Source organism: Capricornis sumatraensis, chromosome 14 (genome assembly GCF_032405125.1).
Source record: "Capricornis sumatraensis isolate serow.1 chromosome 14, serow.2, whole genome shotgun sequence".
In the NCBI taxonomy this organism is placed as follows: Eukaryota; Metazoa; Chordata; class Mammalia; order Artiodactyla; family Bovidae; genus Capricornis; species Capricornis sumatraensis.
The window spans coordinates 87,633,406-87,656,940 of NC_091082.1; the positions used below are offsets into that span (position 1 = coordinate 87,633,406).

A 23,535-nucleotide genomic window follows, 5' to 3' on the forward strand; every position below is an offset into this window, starting at 1 on the left:
CTAAAGAGCCTTTCAGACCCACAAAGTGGCCTTCTAAAGTGCTGACAGGAAACTGTTGGGCCCACGGGGAAACTTCAGGAGGACGCCCAGGACGGCCCTCAGAACCCAGAAGCACTGTCCTGTGCACAGAGCTGCGACATCTGGAACCCGCTGCCAAGCCCTGACCCTGGAGAAGCCGCTGGGAGCCAGCATCTCACCCATGACCTTGGCCGAGTCCCTGGGGCCGTGGAGCAGTCTCCCTCCTGGGGAGGGGGTCACAGGGGCAGGGCCTCGTGGGGAGGGCCTCGTGGGGAGGGGTCACAGGGCAGGGGTCACAGGGGCAGGGCCTCCGGGGTCTCAAGCGCTCTTCTTGCTTCGTTTTCCCCTCCACGAGCTCATAACTGATTCCACGTCTGAAAACAAAAGCTTGGATTTATCTGACGGTTATTTAGCCTGCCGTCAACTCGGCTGGAAGGCACAACCTCTACTCCATGAGGCTGGACACGCACCCCCGACTCCTCAGCGGATGCAGTGCACACTGGCCCAATGTGGGAAGCGGGCAGCAGAGGCCTGGTTCAGCTCAGGTCACCTGGCCGGTGCCTTGTCTGCAGGATGGCCTTACCTAATTCCAGCACCAGCTGGCAGGCCTGTGCCCTGGAGCCTCAGCTCTGGGACGTGGAGCCCACCCCAGGGTCTGCCCCGCCTTCACCTCCGGCCAGCAAAGCCCTGCCCTGGTCCCCTTTCCCAACCCTGCTGCCTGCATCCAGGCCAGAGCTGCAGAGCTTAGTGCACAGGTCGCTAAGACAAAGGTTAGAAAAAGGCCAGAAGGCACTTTATTGGAGTGCTCCCCTTCACACGGGGAGAGAACCAGGAGCCCCACACCTCACTGGCCCAGCCGAGGGCCTTGAACAGTCAGTATGGCACCAGTGCCCGGCGTGGGAGGCGTGGGAAGGGAATGTCTTAGAAAAAAATAGATTTCTATGTACATGTCCGTATTTATAGCACATAAATTAGGGAGTGCCCTGACCCCTGCCCGCGGAGTCCAAGCAGGGAGGAGGAAGCCAGTCCAGAGAGAGGGGCCCCCTCTCAAGGCCCAGGGCCTGCGGCCTCCTCGGCCCATCCAGCCTCTGCAGGAGGCAGGCGTCCCCAGCTGGGGTCCAATGAGGTCCAATCAGACAGGAGGGGCTGCATGTGCAGCGAAGGCCAGTGCACGGTCACCTCGAACTCCAGGTTTGTAATTCCAAAAGGAGGGCAGACCGCAGAGGTCACTGGCCCCAGCGGCCAGGATGACGCTGACGGGACCCAGGGCCTCAGCTACTCTCCAAGGCACGGGCTGCGTGCCCCGACGGCCGGGCGGTCCTCCCAGGGGCTGCACTTCACGTCGAGGATGGTTGCAGGGTTGGTCCGACCCTCAGTTCCTGTGTCCCACCACCTCCTCCTCCTTCCAGCCGCTGGAGTTCCTGCCGAACTTGTAGACAAGTCTCCGGCCGTCCACCCGCTCGAGGATCTCCCGCTTGTAGTAGTACCTGAGGGGGGCAGGTGGTCAGAGGTGCCGGGCAGGAGCCGACCTGCCCAGAGTCCTCAGGTGACCTGCCTGCTGGGCTCTGGCCCAGGGGACATGGGCCTGAACCACATCCCGCATGGGAAGAGCCTTCGCTCCCTCACCCTGGGCTCTGTGGGGGACACCTGACCCTCCCCGGGACTCTGCATGGAGCAGTGTGGTCTGGGGGCTGGAGGAAACCTGGGAGGAAACTGAGGTCCAGAGACAAGCAGCTTAATTACTTCAATGGTGTGGACCAGGGCTAATGCCCACAAGTGCCTTTCACGGGACAAGCCTTGCAGATAGAAACGCCCATCAGACCAAGCTCAGTGTGTGCTGCAGGCCAGCCAGCTGCAAACCAGGCCATCCCTCGTCCGCACAAGGGGCAGGCCCTGCGACTCCTTGCCGCAGGGGACCCACGCCGGCCTGAGGGGTAGGACCCTGACGGCGCCCGCAGCTGCCCACCTCATGGCTCTGCTCAGCTTCTCGTAGGTCATGCTGCTGTTCTTCTTCTTCTGGCCCCACAGCTGGGCCACGGCCTCTGAGCGCAGGAACTTGAAGACGCCCTCTTGCCGGTTCTCCCACTTCATGAGGCCCTCGTTGAGCTCCGGGTGGATGAGGATGTCACGGATGAATTCCCACAGGTGGGTGCCTCTGGGGGCTACAAGGCCAAGCTCCATCAGTCAGCGGCCCAGGCACCTGTGGCTCCCCCAACTGCCACTTGGCCCAGCACACGGTCTACTGATGGCTGCCCCCAACCTGGCCCAACACTGTCTACTGATGGCTGCCTCCTAGCCTGGTCCAACACTGTCTACTGATGGCTGCCTCCCCACCTGGTCCAACAGTCTACTGATGGCTGCCTCCCTGCCTGGCCCAGCACAAGATCTACTGATGGCTGCCTCCCTATCTGGCCCAACACTGTCTACTGATGGCTGCCTCCCTGCCTGGCCCAACACTGTCTACTGATGGCTGCCTCCTGGCCTGGCCTAACACTGTCTTCTGATGGCTGCCTCCCTGCCTGGCCCAACACTGTCTTCTGATGGCTGCCTCCCTATCTGGCCTAACACTGACTACTGATGGCTGCCTCCCTGCCTGGTCCAACACTGTCTACTGATGGCTGCCTCCCCGCCTGGCCCAATATTGTCTACTGATGGCTGCCTCCCTGCCTGGCCCAACACTGTCTTCTGATGGCTGCCTCCCTATCTGGCCCAACACTGTCTACTGATGGCTGCCTCCCTGCCTGGTCCAATATTGTCTACTGATGGCTGCCTCCCCGCCTGGCCCAATATTGTCTACTGATGGCTGCCTCCCTGCCTGGCCCAACACTGTCTTCTGATGGCTGCCTCCCTATCTGGCCTAACACTGACTACTGATGGCTGCCTCCCTGCCTGGTCCAACACTGTCTACTGATGGCTGCCTCCCCGCCTGGCCCAATATTGTCTACTGATGGCTGCCTCCCTGCCTGGCCCAACACTGTCTTCTGATGGCTGCCTCCCTATCTGGCCCAACACTGTCTACTGATGGCTGCCTCCCTGCCTGGTCCAACACTGTCTACTGATGGCTGCCTCCCCGCCTGGCCCAACACTGTCTACTGATGGCTGGCTCCCGGCCTGGCCCAATATTGTCTACTGATGGCTGCCTCCCTGCCTGGCCCAACACTGTCTACTGATGGCTGCCTCCTGGCCTGGCCCAATATTGTCTACTGATGGCTGCCTCCCTGCCTGGCCCAACACTGTCTACTGATGGCTGCCTCCCGGCCTGGCCCAATATTGTCTACTGATGGCTGCCTCCCTGCCTGGCCCAACACTGTCTACTGATGGCTGCCTCCCTGCCTGGTCCAACACTGTCTACTGATGGCTGCCTCCCCGCCTGGTCCAACACTGTCTACTGATGGCTGCCTCCCGGCCTGGCCCAACATTGTCTACTGATGGCTGCCTCCCGGCCTGGCCCAACACTGTCTACTGATGGCTGCCTCCCTGCCTGGCCCAACACTGTCTTCTGATGGCTGCCTCCCTCCTTGCCTACCCCACTAGACAGCCAGGGGAGCTCCAGGAGGACCATGTGTTGTCATACGGCACAGAGGTTTAAACTGCTCCAAGACTGATCGTCTAGCTGGGATACGAGAGCCGTTGAGACACAGTGGCGCCACTTTAGGGAGCTCACGGTTTGGAGGAGTAACGGTGAAAAAGCAAATACACCAGTGGGTGGTGAGAGCTCAGCAGGAAGGGGACGGAGCTGGCCCCTGCCCAGGGGACGAGGGACAGCTTCTTGAAAGACTGACCCCAGAAGCAAACAGGCCCCCTGTGTGTGGAGGGGAGTGAGCTGTGGGACCCTCCTGGAAGCTCCAGGGGCGGGAGCCCACTGATGGCCTGAGGCCAGCAGGTAAGGGCTTGGTGTGGCAGGCCCACCCCTGCAGAGCCCTCAGGGGGCGGGGCCTCCAGCGGCCAAGCCTCGGTCCATGCCTGAGCCTGCCCGCACCACCAGCAGTGTGTCCCTCAGGCAGGAAGGCTGGAGTCCAGCCCGAGGCCTTCCTCCTGTAGCCATTGCTGCCCCCCCACAGGACCCCCTGGCCAGGCTCGGCCATTAGCGTATGACCCACTTGCACGCTGGGCCCGTGGCCTTAGCACATGGAGGGCCCCAATCAGGAGGAGAGAGGGCCAGCCCGCCTCACCTCGGCCCCAGCCCAGGGCCCCCCACAATGTGGCCCACCCGCCCTCGGGCGCCCGCTCACCATGCTTGCTCTTCTTGCCTTCCAGACACTCTCGGGACTCTTTGCTCAGCTTTCGGGGCCGGCCCCTTTTCCGCTTCCCGTGCTTAAGCTCCCCCTTCTTGCAGTCAGGAAAGCCATCTGGAGGGGTGGGGCGGAAGGTGAGGAGTGGGAGGGCTGGGGGCTGGGGGGCAGCCTCCCTCCAGGAAACCCTAGAGGAGAGCAGGGGAGGGGGCACCCTCGGGGGCCAGGAGGCTCCCTCTGCTCACCCCCAGGAGAGAGCTTGCTGTCTGGGGCGTCCAAGTCCACGTCACTTCCACCAGAGTCCGAGGCATGGGGGCTCTGAGACGCGCCAGTCCCTGGGGGGCAGGCCAGAGTGAGCCCCTAGCAGCCCAAGCACTGCCCAGCCAGGGCCCGTCCTCTCAGAAAGCCTGGGCGGTGGTGGCCCATAGGGATCAGGGCTCAGGACATCCGGGAGGGCGGCGGCGGGCAGACGCCTGAGGGAGGGCTCACCTGTGGTGGAGACGTCGGAGCTGCCTGGGGAGGGCGCCCCCGCGCCAAAGCTGCCTGGGTAGGTGGGGCTGGCCTGCCTGCAGTCCTCGAGCATCTCCTGGGCGAAGGGGCTTCCCTGGTCTGGGGGGCAGGGGTGAGTGGTCAGAGGGGGCCCTGGCTCTCCCAGCGGGGGGCCGTCAGGCTGGGGAAGGATGGAGGAGGGGTTCTCACCAAAGGGGCCTTGCTCCCCGAGAGGCTCCTGGAGGGCCAGGCTGTCCTTCTCCAGAAGCTCCATGATCCAGCTGAGCTCGTCGGGGAAGCTGGAAGCTGAGGATGAGGGGATCAGAGCCCAGAGAGTCGGCTCCCCTTCCCTCCCCTCCCTGGGGCAACCAGCCTCCCTGCCGGGGTAGGAGTACTCACTGAGGTCCCAGAGCTGTGAGTAGAGCTGGTCCCCCAGGGGTCCGAACAGCAGGCGCAGCTCCTCGGGTGCGCAGCGGCACAGGGCCGCCCCGTCCAGCTCGCAGCGCGAGAGGTCGATGGTGCCGGGGTCACACCTGTGCCGCTCCGCCTGGTAGCTGACCCAGTCCAGGACCTGCGCTTTGGACCACAACTGGGGCTGCTCCCCCAGCCAACTGGCCTTCTCTGCAAGGGGCCGGCACAGTCAAGGGTCAGCCCCCTCTGGCACCTGCTGGGGATTCCCGGGGTCCCCCCCCCGACCAGGACGGGGGCAGGTGGTAGTGCTCACGGCACCCTGGCCAGCACCCCCCCAGGCAGGTACCCCCAAGCCCCAACACCCCAGCCCGCCCCCTGCCCGATCCCTCCCCGTCCCAGGCTCTCACCCCAAATACCCAGCCCCTCCTGAGACCCACCTGAGCCCTCTAGGGCCACCTGCGGGCTGCCCGGGGCCAGCACCAGGTTATCGGCCCCAAAGGTGGGCGCAGGGGGCACAGAGGCAAGAGTGGGGTCGTCCGAGCTGTACATGGTGCTGAAGTAGTTGCTGAAAACGTTGCTGATCTCACAGGTCGCAGCCATGGGGCTCCCTGGGAGCGGGGGAGGCTGGTGAGGCCGGCACCCTGCCTCACCCGCGGGCGATCCTGCTCCCACCAGGCCTGGGGCAGTTAGAGCCCCAAGGGCGGGAAGGTCAGCCTGTCTTGGGACAAGCTCTCCTCCAAAGAGGCTCCAAGGTCTCAGAGCGGGGTGAGAGCGTGTGGTGAGCAGGGCACCAGGCCGGGCTCCCTGTTCTGCCCACCTGGGTCTGCGGGTGGGACCGGCCATCACGGCCACTGCGTCCTTCCCTTGCCGTCAGGACACGGCCCGGCACTCCCGCTTGCGCAGATTCAGAACCGAGCTCCACCGCCCCTCCCCATCGCCCGGGCCAGGCGGGGGTCCTACCGTGGCAGCTGAGGGTGTGGCAGGCAGGCCAGGGGCTGCCAGCAGAGGAAATCCAGGGGAAGGGGCCCCACCAGGTAGCCAGGTAGCCGAGGCTCTGGCGGCGCTCCCAGCGCGCTCAGTAGGGGCGTTGGAGCTCCGCCCGCACCCGGGCCTTTATAGGCGCCCGCGGTAACCTGAGCTGGCGGCTCATTGGCCGAGGGGATTTCCTGGCCTTTAGACGGGGCTCCTGGCCCAGGTGATTTGCATACTTTGTGCCACTTGGCTGGGGTCCAGGCCGCCGGTGCTGGGAAGTCAGGCCTGGCTGGTTTAATGATTGTCAGGTCCGTCACCCGCGCCCTCTAGGGCAGCGGCCTGGGCGGGCGGCCCCGGGTGGGCATGTGCCCTCTCTGCTCAGGAAATTCCTCAGGGGGGCCAGGCCGGGGCTGGGCAGAGGGGAGGGGAGGGGACGGGGGTCAGGGCTGGGTCAGGAAGGCTACCTGCGGGTCTGAGGACTAGGGCAGGCGGGTAGGCAGGGAGGGCGCGGAGGTCTGGGGCAACACTCAGGGCAGCTGGATGGGCGGCCGCAGGGCCCCAGCCACGGGCCCACCGCTGGCAGGAGGCCGGGGGCAAGGTCTCGGCACCCCCTGCCTGCCTGACGCCACCTGAGCCTCAGGGTTGCTGCAGCCGTGTCTGGGGGACCTGGCGCTGTCAGAAGGACCCCCCCACTGTCCCCGACAGAGCTGCCTCTGGGGCCACCGAGCGAGGGGCCAGACCCATGCGGCCGTGTTTACCCCTCTGCGTAGCCTGACCGGCATAGGCCTGCTGCCCCCTAGCGTCAGAGGCCCGGCTCCCTGGGCCCAGCTGGGTGCTCTTCAGGGAGCAGGCCCCATCTGACCCTCAGCAGGGCCCTCAAGGTGGCAGCAGGAGGCCCACAGACTCGCCCAGGCCAGGGGGGCTGGGGAAGTGGGGCTCCCGCAGACGCCCTCCCCTCCCTGTGGGCAGGGGACCCCTCCGACCCACGGCCCCTCCATGAGCTCATTCGTAACCACAAGGGCTGTCCCGAGACCACGCAGGCCTGCGTGGGGGCAGCCAGGGGTCTCCTCCATTTCCCACCCTTGAAGACAAGGCTCTGTGGGCCTAATAGCCCTGAGTCTCCTCCGGACGTTTTTTTAACGCATGAGAGACGCGACATCTGAGCACCCCTCGCCGCCCTCCTTGGTCAGCACCAGGGCTGGGGCGGCCACCTGCTCAGTCTCCCGAGTGAGGACACCCCCGCCTTGCTTTAACCCCCGGTAGGACAGATGCCCCTCTCCGGCACTGAGGTCCCAGCCCTTCCCTCGGCCCAGACGTGGGGGGCCAGGCCAGACCGGGGTGGGGGTGCAGGCTCTCCAGGCAGCCTCCCCCACAGCCCGAGGCACGCCCTCTACCCCAGCCCTGGAATGTGGGTGAACCGGCTCCAGCCTCAGGACGGCTCACGCTCACGTGCTCCTGAGCCGGCCCTCCAGGGCAGCGGCTGTGGCTGTGACCCAGGAGGGCCTTGGCGAGGGCAGGCCTGCAGGGGCTGTGCCGGGCAGATGCGCCTTCCCTCCAGGGTCACCCTGTGAGAGAGGAGGCAGGCGGGGGCCAGGCCAGGGCTGTGACAGGGGGTGGTGCGGGGCAGGGCCCCCCGGACCCTCTCTGCCTGGACAGAGCCCAGCTCACCTCCGGGATGGGGCAGGGACGACACACGGGCCCGCCTCGAGCTCTGAGAGTAGACAGGACCCTGGCAGGGCGCAGTGGGGAGTGATAGCTCAGGGTGCCTGCTGTGCCGCTGAACTTTACCCCAGCTGAGGAAGGGCCTCAGGGTCCACAGAACCCCGGGGTCAGCACGGAACTGAGGCCGAGCGCCTGGACGCTGAGAGGGGCACAGGGGTCCTCAGGGTCCTCGGTGTCCACACGGAACTGAGGCTGAGCGCCTGGACGCTGAGCGGGGCACAGGGGTCCTCAGGGTCCTCGGTGCCCACACGGAACTGAGGCTGAGCGCCTGGACGCTGAGCGGGGCACAGGGGTCCTCAGGGTCCTCGGTGTCCACACGGAACTGAGGCTGAGCGCCTGGACGCTGAGCGGGGCACAGGGGTCCTCAGGGTCCTCGGTGTCCACACGGAACTGAGGCTGAGCGCCTGGACGCTGAGCGGGGCACAGGGGTCCTCAGGGTCCTCGGTGCCCACACGGAACTGAGGCCGAGCGCCTGGACGCTGAGCGGGGCACAGGGGTCCTCAGGGTCCTCGGTGCCCACGCGGAACCGAGGCTGAGCGCCTGGACGCTGAGCGGGGCACAGGCGTCCTCAGGGTCCTCGGTGTCCACGCGGAACCGAGGCTGAGCGCCTGGACGCTGAGGGGTCCAGGGGCCACGGCAGCCCTCGCCTGGAACAGCAGCCGGGGCAGCCCTGGCCAGCCGAGGAGACGGTTTGCTGGATGGGGTGGGGTCCTTCACGGGCCTCGCCGCCAGGAGACGCTGGGTCTAGGAGGAGCCGCTGGATATTTACGAGCTTCTCCGTCACCCTCACCCCGGCTTGCTAACTGCTTAGATCCCCACGTGGAAATCACTCAGAGCTTGGGGCGAAGTTCTGGGCAGACTGCTTCTGACCACACACTGAGCTGAAGACCCGGGACCCTCGGGGGCAGAGGAAACACTCCAGGGCTCAGCCACCTGCGGTGCGTCACAGAGGGGCGGGCGAGGCCTGCAGAGGAGGGCCTGCCCCCTCCGGGAGAGTGGCCACTGCTGACGGGGACACTCTCCCCGCAGAGCCCCGTGTGGCCCTGCTCCTCACAGCTCAGGGGCACCCCACCTCCGGCCCGGGCCCCTGAAGGACGGGGCGAATGTCCTGCCCTGACCTGCTCAGAACAGAGGAGGGCCTGGGAGAAGGAATTTCAGCCACCAAAACACCTTTCATTTAAAAATATTTATTAAAATAATGATTAAACCTGAAAAAGAATCTCCAGAAATCAGCCCTTGGCACAGTATTTCAAGAATCAGCAAAAAAAATTAAAGAATACAAAAAGAAAGAAGAAAGAACCCTCCCTGCTCTCCCGACCCTGGTGCGGCGGGGAGGCCTGCCACCCCCAGCCCAGGGGGCAGGGAGGTTCTCGGTCACAGGCTGGGTCCCGGCCGGCCCGTCAGAGCAGAAGCCCAGCATCGGGGTCGGGGAACAGGTGCCCTCGTGGGGGCTTGACCTGGAGCAGCTGCTGTGCGCCGAGCCTGCAGAGGCCGGGGAGGGAGCCTCTACCTGCCCAGGGGCTCCACGATCTGCTGGACATAGTGGGCCACGTTGCTGTGCAGCTGGGGAGCCGTGGCCGCAAAGGTCTCCTTGGCAAGGGTCTGGGCGGCCTCGCTGCCCGCCATCATGGCGTGGTACAGCGGCAGGGTGTACTTCTGCTTCCCCTGTGAGTGACAGTTCGTGCTCAGGGCCTGTTGGGGCTTGTCGGCCAGCTCAAGGGTCTGCGGCCGCGGCCCCGGCCCCTGCCCGGGGGCCCAGCTGACAGCGCGGTGGGTCTGCGGCCCAGCCTCCTGTTGCCCCAGGGCCCGAAGGGATGTGGATTTCAGTGCTGGAAGGGGCGGGGGGCTTCCCAGACACGAGGCTTCGTGTTCTGGAATCTTTTCAGAGGCCGTAGACCCACACTGCTACATCTCCACGGTCACCCTCTGGGATATGTCCACACTGGACAGAACCGAGTGGGGTGGGCACGCAGGTTCCATACCTCAGAGCTCCAAGAGGTCAGAGCTCCGAGGCGTCAGCACACGGCCAGGACCCCAGTGCCTAACCCTCAAACGGGGCTCCGGAGGACCAGCCGCAGCCAAGAAGGAAGCCGCGCCCCCACATCCGCACTGGACGCTCACACACAGGAAGCTGATCCCCGAGGCAGGGGGCTCAGGGGCTCGGGAGGTAGCCTGACCCAGCCTGGCCTGCGGCCCGGCTCCTGCCCTGCTCTGGAGTCTCAGGGAACGACCTCCTCAGCAGGCCGGCTGGCCTCTGAACCCTCAGGCACACGCCTCCCCAGGCGGCCAGACCCTTCGCTCGACTTCCCTCGCTTCTAGCCGCTGGTCTCTCCCCCAGACTGGCCCGGCTGACGCATGACCCGTCCTGCCTCCCTCCCAGCGTCCGGTCAACAAGAGGCCCTCCCCTTGGGCCTCTCCAGCTGACCTGCACAGATGCACAGGCTGGGCCGTCTCCCCGCAGAGTGGCACTACGGCCTGCTCTCGGAACCTGCCAGGCCCTTTGCTCCAGAGAGGGCGGCCCGCAGGGCCCTGCCCGCCATGTGCCCAGGGGGATAGGGAGTTGGGGGTACCCACCTGGCTGTGCAGGAATTCCTTCACTTTCCAGAAGTCCTCCTGGTGGTCATTCTTGAGGACGATCTGGCCCCATCGCAGCCGCAGCTCCGCGTTCTGGGCGTTTGAGATCTTTGGGTATGTCTCTCCAAGTTTCTTCACGTTCCCTGGAGAAAAGAAACGAGTCTGGAAAGACTGCCAGCAGAGCCCCACGCCGAGGAGGCGCGTGTCTCCCGCAGCCCACCAGGGGCTCCAGACCCACGGCTCCGAGGGCTTCAGGCGCCCACTCATCCTGCGCCTTTGGGCCCGACACGGTCGCGCCCTGGACGTGCGCTTGCCCCAACTCCACAGCTCTTCCAACCACCTTCCCTTGATATCACACAGAGGAGGATGTCCCTGGTGGGCTAGTGCTCAAGACCCTGCGCTTCTGAAGCAGGGGGCCCAGCTTCGACCCCTGCCTGGGGAAGTAGATCCCACATGCCACAACTCAAGAGTTCGGACGCGGAAACTCAGATCCAGCGCAGCCATGAAAGTAAATAGAACGGGCATTAAAGCGAGTCTATCAGCGGGGCGGGAGGAAGGTTCGCGATGGACGGGACGCATGTATACTCGTGGCAGATTCACGCTGATGTACCACAGAACAACACGATATTGTGAGCAACTATTAGCCAATGAAAGTTTTTTAAAAAATAGGATTAAATGTACACAGTCATCAACCCGACCCCCTGCGGTCTTCCTCCCCAGACCAGAGTGTGCCCCAGACGCCCTGCCCGCCGCCCCTTGCACCAGCACCGGCTAGCCGGCATCGTGCTCCAGCCGCTTTCCTGGGGCACAGCCCTTGGTACTATTTCTGGCTGAGTGGCAACGGGGCACTCGTGCTGAAGGGCGGGGGTGGGGCAGGGCTGCACCCCCACCCCGCCTACCGGCTGAGCCCCGGGCTCACAGAGCAGCCAGGGGGATGGGAGGGGATCAGGGCAAGGGAGACCGCCCTGCACGGCTGAGGACCCCGCGGGCCCCTGCCCAGGAAGCATGTGGACGCTCCACCCCACGCTGACCCGCCCCCCCCACCCAACAGGCCGGCCGTTCCTCACCGGGAGGGAGCGGTGACTTCTGCAGGATCTTATCCAGGAAGTACACCAGCTGGTAGGTCTTCCAGGCAGAGGTGGACACGGCGTTGATGGCCCTTGGGTCCAGCTCCTCAGCTGCCCACAGCTGGGCCAGCTCCTCGGCCGGCCTCATGAGTGAGTCCCCGGGGGAGAGGTCCGGGAGGTAAGGCGGCCAGCCCGGCGTGTCCAACCAGCGATCAAACTCAAATCCTGCTTGGCAGAAGAGAAGACCCGTCAGAACTCCCTGGCAGTGCCCCAGCCAGCCCGCCCAGGCAGCTCCCAAGACCTCCCACCTCCGTCCGCCCCAAGACCTCCCCCAACGCCGACACTGCCCACAGGGCCACCTGCTCTGCCCAGCCCCCTGACGCCTACAGCCCCAGCTGCCCCCTTCCCACCTGGGCCTGTTCTGTGCAGAAATGAGCCCTCAGGACGACAAGGAGCACGGCCCACCCCCACGAGCAGAGCAGCTATGCTGATGCTCCTGGGCTCCAGGGTCCCGCCCCCAGCAGCCAGCGGGGTCCCGCCCTCCCAGCCGGCGGGGGAGCTGGCTGGCTGGGGCCCAGCAAAGAGCAGGGAGCAGGGGCAAGCCTCAGGGCCACAGGCCACGCTCGCACTCAGGAAGCAGGCCTCCCACCGGCTCCCCAGGCAGGGCAGCTGCTCCGGTCCTGCCCGGGAAGCCCCTTGGGCACCAGCGGCCTGGGCAGGGCTCAGGGTCTGACTGTGTCTCAGAGACAGGGAATCCAGAGGGCAGAGGGGAGCAGAAAGGCCGAATGGGGGAAAGGAAGCGGGGGTCCCGAGGTCCTTCCGTGGGGCCCTGGAGCCACCCCGAAGCGCCAGCCCCAGGGGACACACTGGCCCCTCAGAGCGGAAAGCAGACCCCACCCTCCACGACCTCCTGGAAGCCGTGGGCCGGCTCCTCTCCTCACCCGGGATGGAATCCACCCTCTGTTTCTTCAGCTCAGGGAAATAGTCCAGGAAGAAGTCCAGGAAGTCGTCAGCTAAGATGCTTTGGAACTTGAATTCGTCCACGTAGGCCTGTGAGGACGAAGGGGCGGCATGGTCAGCTGCCCAGAGCCCCCACTGCCCCCTCAGTGGGGTTCCCGAGGCTCCTCCGCCCCCACCGACCCCCTCACCTCGAGCTGATTACCTTGAGGAAGTCGTCAAACTGGTCCTGATCACCCACCAGGTGGGCCAGGTAGGAGACAAAGCAGAAGCCTTTCTCGTAGGGGGTCTCGTTGTAGGTGTCATCCGGGTCGACCCCTGCAGAGAAAGCTCTGGGTTCAGAGCTTCAGAGCAGCCGTGGAGAGACCAGCTCCTGCTCTCCAGGGCAGCGCGGCCAGGGGTGCTCCTGATCCTCCCCGACCTGTCTCCAGGGTCTCGAGAGGGACGACAGGAGCAGCGCGGGGTTGCTGTGTTCATGGGGTCTTCCCAGCCCCCACGGTCACGCCCCCGTGTGGCCGCCCACCAGAACAGTGGGGGTTTCTGCAGGTGCTCTGGAGTCAAGGTGACTAACTGTCCGTCTACAGGGAGCTCTCCATTGGAGTCAGAGGCCGCAATTGCACAGAAAGCTTTCAATCAGTCACACGTGGAAATAACAATGTTAGGAAACAAAAACCCATGACCTCAGAGCAGTCACGGGCTTTCTGGGTCATGCCCCTCTGTAAGGACAGGTGACCTCATTCTACAAACCCCCAGGGACTGAGCTGACCAAGGACAGGGGGCGGCAAAGGCCCTCGAGAGCGACAGGGACCTGGACAAGCAGGGCAACACGGAGTCGCTCGGGACTGGCTGGAGCAGCTCGGAGGGCCTGGGGGGCTCCTCCCTCCCGAGGGACCGGGGTGCGCCGGGGGAGCCGCCAGAGCTCTGGCCCACGGCGGGGCGGGAGGGCCCTGACCTGGCTCGATCCTCACGCGCAGCTTGTTCAGCGGGTGGTCCTCGCCCGTGACGTCCATGTGCTGCCGCAGCAGCGCCCGGCCAGTGGCGGCTTCCAAGCAGGTGTAGGCGGGCCCTGTGGGGCAGAAGAGGGGCTGGCACCTCACATGCGCCTCCCCAAGGTGCCCTGTGAGCCAGGGTGCTCCCCGGGGACCGTGGGCCGGGAGGCTGTGGCCAGCCGACCCCTCAGCCTCTCTCCTGCACACCGTCCCTCTGACAGGGGCCTTCCGTGCAGGGTGATGTGTCTGCAGAGACGGGAGTCTGACCTTCCCATCTGACTGTTCATATTGCCTAGGAGAAACTCTCAGCCAAGCCTTTCCTCGGGCCCCTGTCTCCTGGCAGGACGGTGGGCGCCAGGCACACTGTCCCGCGAGATGCTCTGACCTGGGGCGGCAGCCCGCCCGCGTCAGGGCCCAGCATGCAGTGCTCAGGGAACACTGGGGGCTCCCAGCGGCTGAGACTGCCTGCTCCGTGCCCACTGATGAGAGAATAGACCTCTACAAACTTTCTGGGAAGCAGGAGACAATAGGTCTTTAAAAAAAAAAAAAGGTCTTTAAAATGTTCAAGTCCTGACAAGCATGTTTCAAGGAATTTATTGAAATCATCTGAGATACACGTGAACCTGTGTAAAGATGTTTATCAGAATATTATTTTGTTGGAAAAATGAGGGACTTCCCTGGCGATTCAGTGGTTAAGAGTGTGCTTCAACTGCAAGGGCGTGGGTTCAATTCTTGGAACTTAGATCCCACATGCCCCTAGGTGTGGCCAAAACAGCAACAACAAAAAAATTAAGATTATTTTTTGTTTGTTTTAAAAAAAAAAGAAAATTACAGACCAACGTACAACTGGAGGCTGACGGGATAAATTATGGATTTATCTGAATTCTTCTGCATCCGTGCAAGAAAATTCAATGACTCAGGAGAGCGCTTACCTTTACTAGGCTAACGGAAAAATGACAGGTCTAAAGCCATCTGGTCTGATGATTCACACACACACACAGGGAACTATTACTAAGTCGGAAAGGGTATCCACCGATCATTTCCGAATGGTGAAATGACAGGTAAGTGTTTTGCTGGGTACCTTCCCATATACACCAAGATAGATTTTAATCACAGAAAGAATAAAAAAAACAAAAAGCACCTATACCCTGTGGGCTTTCAATAAAGAGACGGTGCTGGGAATTTCAAAAGCATGGCTGGGCGCAACCTGAGGGTCTGCCTTCAGTTGCTAAGTGGCGGCAAGCACACTCCCTACCCTCTCGGCCTTGTGAACTGTGCCATCAGAGGGGGAAGCAGCATCGTCCACAGCAGTGCAGGCGGAGAGCGACGCACCCGGTCAAGGCTGGCACCAGGTGTCCAACAAAACGCGAAGGTGAGAGTGCCCTGACCAGGCCCTCGGAGCGTGACGCGCACCTGGGTCACTGAGGCCTGGGGGGGGACACAGCGGCCTCACCCCGACGGGAGGCATGCCCAGCACCAGGCGCCCCCGGCCAACTGGACTGCCCAGGACTCCCTCAGCCCCCGGGCCCTGCTGGTCCGTGACCGCAGTGCGGCAGGAACAGTGACGAGTGCAACTGCCGTGAGCCGGCCTCCCCGGCCGTCCCGGGGCTCCCTGCACCGCCGCCCCCTGGACACCCCAGAGGGAGCCTGGCGGGCCCCAAACGGGGAGACGGGTCCCCGCAGCGACTCACCAAACAGAAGGGAGGAGATCCTCCTCTGGGCATACATGGTGAAGCCTTCGTTCAGCCAGAACTCCCCCCAGGTGGCGTTGGTCACCAGGTTCCCAAACCAGCTGTGGGCGATCTCATGGATGACAACATCGGCCAGGGAGCGGTCTCCGGCCAGAAGGCAGGGCGTGACGAAGGTCAGGCAGGGGTTCTCCATCCCCCCGAACGGGAAGGACGGGGGCATGAAGAGCACGTCGTACCTGCCGGGGCGGGCGGTCACAGGGGGTGTGGCTCCCTCCCACCACCAGGCGGTCCCCAGCACCCCGTCCCAGGGCCGCCCTCTCCCAGCCCTCCCAGGGGGGACGAGACCGGCTCCCTCACGCCCAGCTTCCCACGCGGGCTGGTGGGCCTGACGGGGCCTCTTGTTGGGGGACCTCAGGTCTGAAGACGGCAAACAGAGAGCAGGGCTGCCCCCAGTGACGGGAAAGGCAAGTCAGCCGCATCCGCACAGCGAATCCCACCTCCAGCCCAGCACCTGCCTGCACGCCGCTGTCCTGAAACACCCACCCTGGGCCCGCCTCGGCCACGGCCACGGCCACGGCCACGGCGGGTCAGGCTGGCTGTCCTCTCCTCCCCACCCCTGCACCCTGGGGTGCAGGAGCCGCAGATGTGAAGCCCCCGAGACACCTCACCTTCCCCACACATAGGGTCCAAAGAGCTTCTCTCCCGTTGCCAGAAACTCCTCTATGACCCCGTCATACTCCTCCTTGGCAGCATCGATGAGGCAGGGCTCAGCCCACACCCGGCTCCTGCAGACACGGGGGCAGAGAGGGTGGCGCAGGGGTCAGAGCCCGTGGGATCAGCTGGCTTCAGCCTCCCAGGGAGCCAGCGAGCCCATGGGCAGGCGACCTAGGGCAGAGGCGAGGCCCACCCAGAGCCGGAGGGCCGGCCCCACCTGGGAGGGCCCCGGGGCTCCTGCAGGCAGCAGGCCTGCCCCCCCAGCTCCCCATCTGCCCGGTGTCTTCAGAAATGGCGCCGGTGCCGCTACTGAGCCCTGTCTGAGGCCTGGCGCCCGGCCAGCACCTCCAAGGCCGGCAGAACGAAGGACAGGTCGCCACCAGGAGAGCCACGTCCAACTGCGCCTCCCACTGCGGGACAAAGAGCCGGCGGGCAGGATGCCGAGCAGGAGGACCCGGGCTCCCGGCCAACTTCTCCTTGGGGACCCTGAGAAGGTGAACTCCTTGTTCACCTCCACTAACGCCCCTCCCTTCACAGAGTCGGCCCAGGCCTGGGCTTCTGCGTCCGGAGCAGACAGGGGAGAGCATCCTCGGGCCGCCTGGGAGGGAGACGGTGATGGCAAGGCGGCTGTTTCCAGGAATTAAGTGCCAGAGAAGGCAGGGAGATCTGGTAGCGATAAGAAAGCACACATTGTAGCTAGAAGGTGACCTCTAAAACTGCCGCCTGAGCTCAGAGCCGTCCCTGCATGGGGCCAGGACACGGCAGGACGGGGTCTCAGCACAGGATGGGAGGGAGGAGGGGTAAAGCACAGTCCTCCGATGCCCTCAGGCTGCGCCCTGTGCCGCAGAAAGGCCCGGACTCGGGGCAGGCCGACACCGCCTCAAGAGCCCCCCGACAGGCCTGTGCACTGGCCAGAGGCCCCCTTGCCTGGAGGCTGGTCCAGTCTTGCCTCCGGGCTCCTGGGCTCCTACCTGGGTCCAACTTCAGCCGAAACCAGATCTCCGATGGCCAAGGCTATGAGGTAGGAGGGGATCGGCTGACTCATCTGGAAGAAGAACTTACTGGGCCCTCGCTCCTCCCAGGTGTCAGCACTCATCACGGCAGTGAAGCCGTCTGGGACCTGAGGACAGAGAATGCTGGCGAGGCCTCACCCGGACAGAGGCTACTGTCCATCAGCAACCTGCCCGGTGACAGCGGCGGCCTGCAGCCCACCTGACGTACAGAGGCTTCCAGAAACTAGGGCTCAACCGATGGGGTTTAGCACAGATAAAACTTCCGCAGGCGGAGTTCTTCAGAGGGTCTGTAAGCGTCCCCTGAAGGGTGACCTGATGGAGACGACCATTCCAATCCCCAGGGCAGGGACGCACGGTCCCCTCACCTCGAGAAGAGCGGAGTATCTGGACTTCACGGCGGGCGTGTCGAAGCACGGGAAGAAGGCTCGGTTCAGGACAGCCTGGCCCTGGGTGTAGACGAACGGCTTCTTCCTTCCCGCCGTCTGCTCCGGAGCCAGCCAGCACACCTGCGGGGAGGGGTGCGCCGCTCAGAGCCTACAGCCCCGGGGCCCCAGGCAGGCGCAGCCACGTGGGCTGCAGGGGACTTCCAGGAACATTCGAGACCCTCTGCCAGCCAGGCACGCTTAATCCCCCCGGAGTCCAGGCCACGGCCGGACGTCCACCTCCTGGGGCAGACACCACCAAGGGGTCACTCCTCATGTGTCCCTGCTGCTGCTGCTACTAAGTCGCTTCAGTCGTGTCCGACTCTGTGTGACCCCATAGACGGCAGCCCACCAGGCTCCCCCGTCCCTGAGATTCTCCAGGCAAGAACACTGGAGTGGGTTGCCATTTCCTTCTCCAATGCATGAAAGTGAAAAGTGAAAGTGAAGTTGCTCAGTCGAGCCCGACTCTTAGCGACCCCCTGGACTGCAGCCCACCAGGCTCCTCCGCCCATGGGATTTCCCAGGCAGGAGTCGTGCAGTGGGGTGCCGGGGCCTGCTCCGCGGGTGTCCTTAGGCATCAAGAATTCCCGAGCTGCCTCCAGCCCCCGGTCCTGCCTCCCTCCTGTGCCCTCCTCACTGTAGTAACTTATCACCAAAACACAAACGCTGAAGAAGCTGTTCTTCACCTTGTGATAAAAGACACAGAAAAGCAGGCGCTAACAGCAAGGAGTCTGGCCAATGGGTGTCCTCCGTTCCTGAGATTCACCCTTTCAGAGTAAGCATGTTCTGGGCTTCCCAGGGGGTGCCAGCGATAAAGAATCCACCTGCCGAAGCAGGAGAATCAACGTGCTGTACATTACAGGCACTGGCTATGATTCCCCCCTGCCCCGCAATATTTGCTTATTTATTCTTTGGCTGTCCCTGGTCTTAGCTGCAGCACGTGGGATCATTTTAGTTACAGCGTGCAAGACCTAGTTTCCTGAGCAGGAATCGAACCCCAGCCCCCTGCACTGGGAATGTGGAGTCTTAGCCACTGGACCCCCAGGGACGCCCCCGGCTGCGATTCCTGAGTTGTCTTCTGCCAGCCCTTCATCGAGGGCACATCTGAGCCATTATTACAAACCCAAACTCTGCCCACAGCAGGGCTCGCGTCTAACACGGATGCTGCGTGTGGCTGAGAGGCCCGCGTCAGCAGCAGACACCACGGAAAAGTCAGAAGAGGGCTGAGGGGCCCCAGGAGGGTCTCACAGTGGAAGCAAAACCCCCAGGCTGCACCCTCAACAGCGGGCAGGGTTTAAACAGCCGGAAGGAAGGGAGATGATGTCCAGGAGGCGGCGGGCGGGGAATGTGGCTTCCGTGGAGCCGGGCAGCTGTGTGTGGTGAAGGGCTTAAGCCACAGAGGCGCTGAGACTGGTTTATGAGAGGCATAAGGGACACACGTTGGGAAGCGAGGTTTTCTTTGCGTGTGTGCTCGTGTGTGTGTGTGTGTGTGTGTGTGCACGCGCAAAATGTAACAAATCTCCATCCAGAGTCCAGTAAGACGGAAGTGGGGGCAGGGGAGAGAGAGACATCCTGTGCAGACCCCAACAAGCTCTGCTTCAGCCTGGTGACTAGAGGCCGGCACAGAGGCCGATACCATTGCCCTCAATATGACATTAGAGACGCGACACCTTATCTCTATGAACTTCCCTTCAACTTTGCTGGGAAACCGAAACTGCTCTAAGGAAAATAGTCTGTGAAAAAGAAGCAAACTTCATAACCCCAATCTAATCATGAGAAAAAGCAAAAGATAAATTCCAACAGAGGGGCACACCGCTGCTCAGAACTACCTAAGTCACCCAAACAGGAACATCTAAGGAACCGTCATAGCCAAGAGGGGCCCACAGAGGCGTGACGGAGGGACGCACACCTGGATTTCTGGATGGGACCCTGGAGCAGAGGACACTTTAAAACCTGAGGCTGCTGTACACCTGAAATTAACACTGTAAATCAAGTATAATATAAAACGGAAAAATTTAAAAGACCCAACACCCTAGTAATACCTTGTACATGAAAACTGCTCAATTAAACAAATTATTTAAAATAAAAACTAAGGAAATCTGGAACACCTATAGATTCCAGTTTATAATAGGGTATCGGTACTACAAACAAAGCTAGTGGAGGTGATGGAATTCTGGTAGAGCTATTTCAAATCCTGGAAGATGATGCTGTGAAAGTGCTGCACTCAATATGCCAGCAAATTTGGAAAACTCAGCAGTGGCCACAGGACTGGAAAAGGTCAGTCTTCATTCCAATCCCAAAGAAAGGCAATGCCATAGAATGCTCAAACTACCACTCAATTGCACTCGTCTCACATGCTAGTAAAGTAATGCTCAAAATTCTCCAAGCCAGGCTTTAGCAATACGTGAACTGTGAACTTCCTGATGTTCAAGCTGGTTTTAGAAAAGGCAGAGGAACCAGAGATCAAATTGCCAACATCTGCTGGATCATGGAAAAAGCAAGAGAGTTTCAGAAAAACATCTATTTCTGCTTTATTGACTATGCCAAAGCCTTTGACTGTGTGGATCACAAGAAACTGGAAAATTCTGAAAGAGATGGGCATACCAGACTACCTGACCTGCCTCTTGAGAAATCTGTATGCAGGTCAGGAAGCAGCAGTTAGAACTGGACATGGAACAACAGACTGATTCCAAATAGGAAAAGGAGTATGTCAAGGCTGTATATCGTCACCCTGCTATTTAACTTCTATGCAGAGTACATCATGAGAAACGCTGGGCTGGAAGAAGCACAAGCTGGAATCAAGATTACTGGGAGAAATATCAACAACCTCAGATATGCAGATGATACCACCCTTATGGCAGAAAGTGAAGAGGAGCTAAAAAGCCTCTTGATGAAAGTGAAAGAGGAGAGTGAAAAAGTTGGCTTAAAGCTCAACATTCAGAAAATGAAGATCATGGCATCCGGTCCCATCACTTCATGGCAAATAGATGGGGAAACAGTGGAAACAGTGTCAGACTTTATTTTTGGGGCTCCAAAATCACTGCAGATGGTGACTGCAGCCATGAAATTAAAAGACGCTTACTCCTTGGAAGAAAAGTTATGACCAACCTAGATAGCATATTGAAAAGCAGAGACATTACTTTGCCAACACAGGTCCGTCTAGTCAAGGCTATGGTTTTTCCAGTGGTCATGTATGGATGTGAGAGTTGGACTGTGAAGAAAGCTGAGCACCGAAGAATTGATGTTTTGAACTGTGGTGTTGGAGAAGACTCTTGAGAGTCCCTTGGACTGCAAGGAGATCCAACCAGTCCATTCTGAAGGAGATCAACCCTGGGATTTCTTTGGAAGGAATGATGCTAAAGCTGAAGCTCCAGTACTTTGGCCACCTCATGCGAAGAGCTGACTCATTGGGAAAGACTCTGATGCTGGGAGGATCCTCTGATGACAGAGGATGAGATGGCTGGATGGCATCACGGACTCAATGGATGTGAGTCTGAGTGAACTCCGGGAGATGGTGATGGACAGGGAGGCCTAGTGTGCTGCAATTCATGGGGTTGCAAAGAGTTGGACACGACTGAGCGACTGAACTGAACTGAACTGGCTCATTAATTGTAACAAGTGTATCCCACTTGTAAGCCGGTAATAAGGGGGATGGTGGTGGTGTGTGTGTGTGTGGGGGGTGTGTGTGGTGTGTGGTGTGTGTGTGTGGTGGTGTGTATGTGTGGTGTGTGTGTGTGGGGTGTGGTGTGTGTGTGGGGGGGTGTGGTGTGTGTGTGTGTGGTGTGTGTGTGTTTGTGTGTGGTGTGTGTGTGTGGTGTGTGTGTGTGGTGTGTGTGGTGTGTGTGGTGTGTGTGTGGTGTGTGTGTGTGGTGTGTGTGTGGTGTGTGTGTGTGGTATGTGTGTGGTGTGTGTGTGTGGGGGGGTGTGGTGTGTGGTGTGTGTGTGTGGTGTGTGTGGGGGGGGTGTGTGGTGTGTGTGTGTGTGGTGTGTGTGTGGTGTGTGTGTGTGTGGTGTGTGTGTGGTGTGTGTGTGGTGTGTGTGTGTGTGGTGTGTGTGTGGTGCGTGTGTGTGTGGTGTGTGTGTGTGGTGTGTGTGTGGTGTGTGCGTGGTGTGTGTGGTGTGTGTGTGGGGGTGTGTGTGGTGTGTGTGTGTGGTGTGTGTGTGTGGGGGTGGTGTGTGGTGTGTGTGTGTGTGCGTGTGAGTGTGTGTGTGTGTTGGGGGTTTATGGAAACTGCCCTATATGCTCATTTTTCCTGGTGAGCTAAACAGTAAAAAAAATAAATCCTACTCATGGAAACAAGCATAATGAGTCGGCAGTCAGAGGTCCTAGGCACCGTGTTAGGACTTAAATAGAGACAACTGCTGTCAGGCTCAGCTCTGTAAACAATGACTCTCATCCCTTCAGCCACAACCCCTTACTCACCCTCTTTGCTTGAGTTTTGCTTGTTTTTGTTTTAATGACATGAAGAGAAGAGAATAAAGGGGGCTGGCAGGACACACAGCAGAATCAAATCCAGGAGACGCCGTGGCCCACAGTGACCAAGGTGAGCGCCCCCCGGGGACAGCGGAACAGGAACTGTGCCCACTGGGGGCCTCCACAGGGCGAAGGGCAGCTCTCCGGGGAGCACGGGTGTCTGCCTTCAAGCCTTAAGCGAAAGCTGTTTAATTCTGAAATTCAACTTCAGGTGCCACTTTTGGTAGGCAAGCCCAGGAGGCCTAATTTTTTCAATTATTGTACTTAATTTCTGCCCCCAACCGGGAACCAGAGTATAACAGAGCAACCAAACACGTTTCCATGCGTTCCATGTCTTCCTGCACAGCAAGTTACCCGCAGAGGCTGGGGTTTTCCCTTTGCCTTAGAGGTCAGTCCACATTACTCTGGACTTTAGTTTTTCAAACAAGTTCTATCTTAAGGTTCATGGGCTTCCCTAACGGTGAACGATGGAGACAGAGATGCCCCTGCAGCCAGTTCTAAGAGCAAAAGGGGACGGGACACCAGAAGAGCAGGCTTCCCACCGGAGAAGGGGCCGCGGCTCTCACCGAGGGACCCACAAGACACTCTCTCCAACTGCTACACTTGCCCCACCTCCCCCACCCCGGTTTAGAATTTAAGAGTCAACAGTGAGAGAGCCAATTATTAGAGCCTGCTGCTGCTGCTGCTGCTAAGTCGCTTCAGTCGTGTCCGACTCCCACCAGGCTCCCCCTTCCCTGGGATTCTCCAGGCAAGAACACTGGAGTGGGTTGCCATTTCCTTCTCCAATGCATGAAAGTGAAAAGTGAAAGTGAAGTTGCTCAGTCCTGTCCGACCCTCAGCGACCCTGTGGACTGCAGCCCACCAGTTACAGAGCCTGCTCCACCCTAATTCTGGTTCTCATTTTTACTCAAATTCTTTTGCTCATCACATCCAGGAGGAAACAATAAACAGTAAGTGCCCAGTCTCAGAGCTGTTCCAGCCCCGGGCACTAGATGGGCACCTGCAACAAAGGGCTGAGTCAGCAGCGCGTAACGAGCCGGCATCTTCAGGGCTGCCCCCGAGCAGAGCACCACCAGGGCCCAGCCCAGGCTGGGCGCACCGACAGCCCTAAACTCAGCTCGGGAACCGTCTGCTGTCCAGCCTGGAGGACGCAGGGGGCTAGAGACGGCGGGGAGGGGGCGGAGGCATCTGGCTGAAGACCAGCAGGACCAGAGGCGCGGGGTGGAGAGTCACCTGGCCGAGGAGGGGCGAGGGGCGGGGAGGCGGTGGAGGCGCGCCTGCACGAGGAGGCGCGGGGGCTGCGGGTACTCACTCCGGGTCCCTCGCCGACGCGGTACGTGATCCGCACCTGCAGGAGCTCGCCTGCGGCGCAGGGCTGCGGGAAGTGCAAGCACAGGGCCTGGCCGTAGTGCGAGAACGGCTGCATGCACACCGGCATCGGCTCGGGCTCCGGCTCGGGCCGCCCCGGCTCCGGCCGCCCCCGCCGCAGGGCCGCCGCTGTCACGTCTACGCACGGGTGCGAGTCCAGCCGCAGCTCCGCGGCGCCGCCGGGCGCCCGGCAGCGCAAGTCCAGCACCACCGAGCCGCTCAGCCCGCGGCTGCCCGGACCTGGCCCCGGAGGCCCGAACTCGGCCCGCAGGTCCAAGTGCAGGTGCAGCAGCTCGAAGGAGCGGAAGCTGGAGGCCGACGCCACGTCCTCGGCCTGCGCCGCGCGCAGCGCCCGTCCGCCGGCCTCAGGCTCGCCGGCCGCCATGGCCCCGCGCCGCTGCGGCCGCCGGTCCGCCGCAGGC

At 61.7% G+C, this 23,535-nt stretch overlaps 2 protein-coding genes across 4 annotated transcripts; both read right to left on the reverse strand.

Annotated features, from left to right (window-relative positions):
* Positions 1-869: 869 nt before the first annotated feature.
* Positions 870-6,212, reverse strand: ELF3 (E74 like ETS transcription factor 3). Of its 3 annotated transcripts, none has more exons than XM_068986219.1 (9): positions 6,111-6,212; positions 5,588-5,758; positions 5,139-5,360; positions 4,950-5,045; positions 4,740-4,859; positions 4,496-4,585; positions 4,251-4,367; positions 1,985-2,180; positions 870-1,505 (listed from the first exon to the last, which is right to left on the reverse strand). In XM_068986219.1, exons 2-9 carry the CDS (start codon positions 5,748-5,750, stop codon positions 1,391-1,393), a joined length of 1,119 nt encoding a protein of 372 aa, XP_068842320.1. In that variant the 5' UTR covers positions 5,751-5,758; positions 6,111-6,212; the 3' UTR covers positions 870-1,390. The 3 variants fall into 3 exon arrangements, with proteins under 3 accessions (XP_068842320.1, XP_068842321.1, XP_068842319.1); XM_068986220.1 differs by lacking the exon at positions 6,111-6,212 and adding an exon at positions 5,968-5,999; XM_068986218.1 differs by having other exon boundaries at positions 5,588-6,209.
* Positions 6,213-9,071: 2,859 nt separating this feature from the next.
* Positions 9,072-23,498, reverse strand: RNPEP (arginyl aminopeptidase). Its single transcript, XM_068986012.1, has 11 exons — positions 23,058-23,498; positions 17,215-17,355; positions 16,808-16,956; positions 15,791-15,907; positions 15,123-15,358; positions 13,395-13,508; positions 12,648-12,760; positions 12,427-12,535; positions 11,486-11,710; positions 10,419-10,561; positions 9,072-9,509 (listed from the first exon to the last, which is right to left on the reverse strand). The coding sequence occupies exons 1-11, from the start codon at positions 23,496-23,498 to the stop codon at positions 9,351-9,353; spliced, it is 1,947 nt and encodes a 648-aa protein (XP_068842113.1). The 3' UTR covers positions 9,072-9,350.
* Between the last annotated feature and the right edge of the window lie 37 nt (positions 23,499-23,535).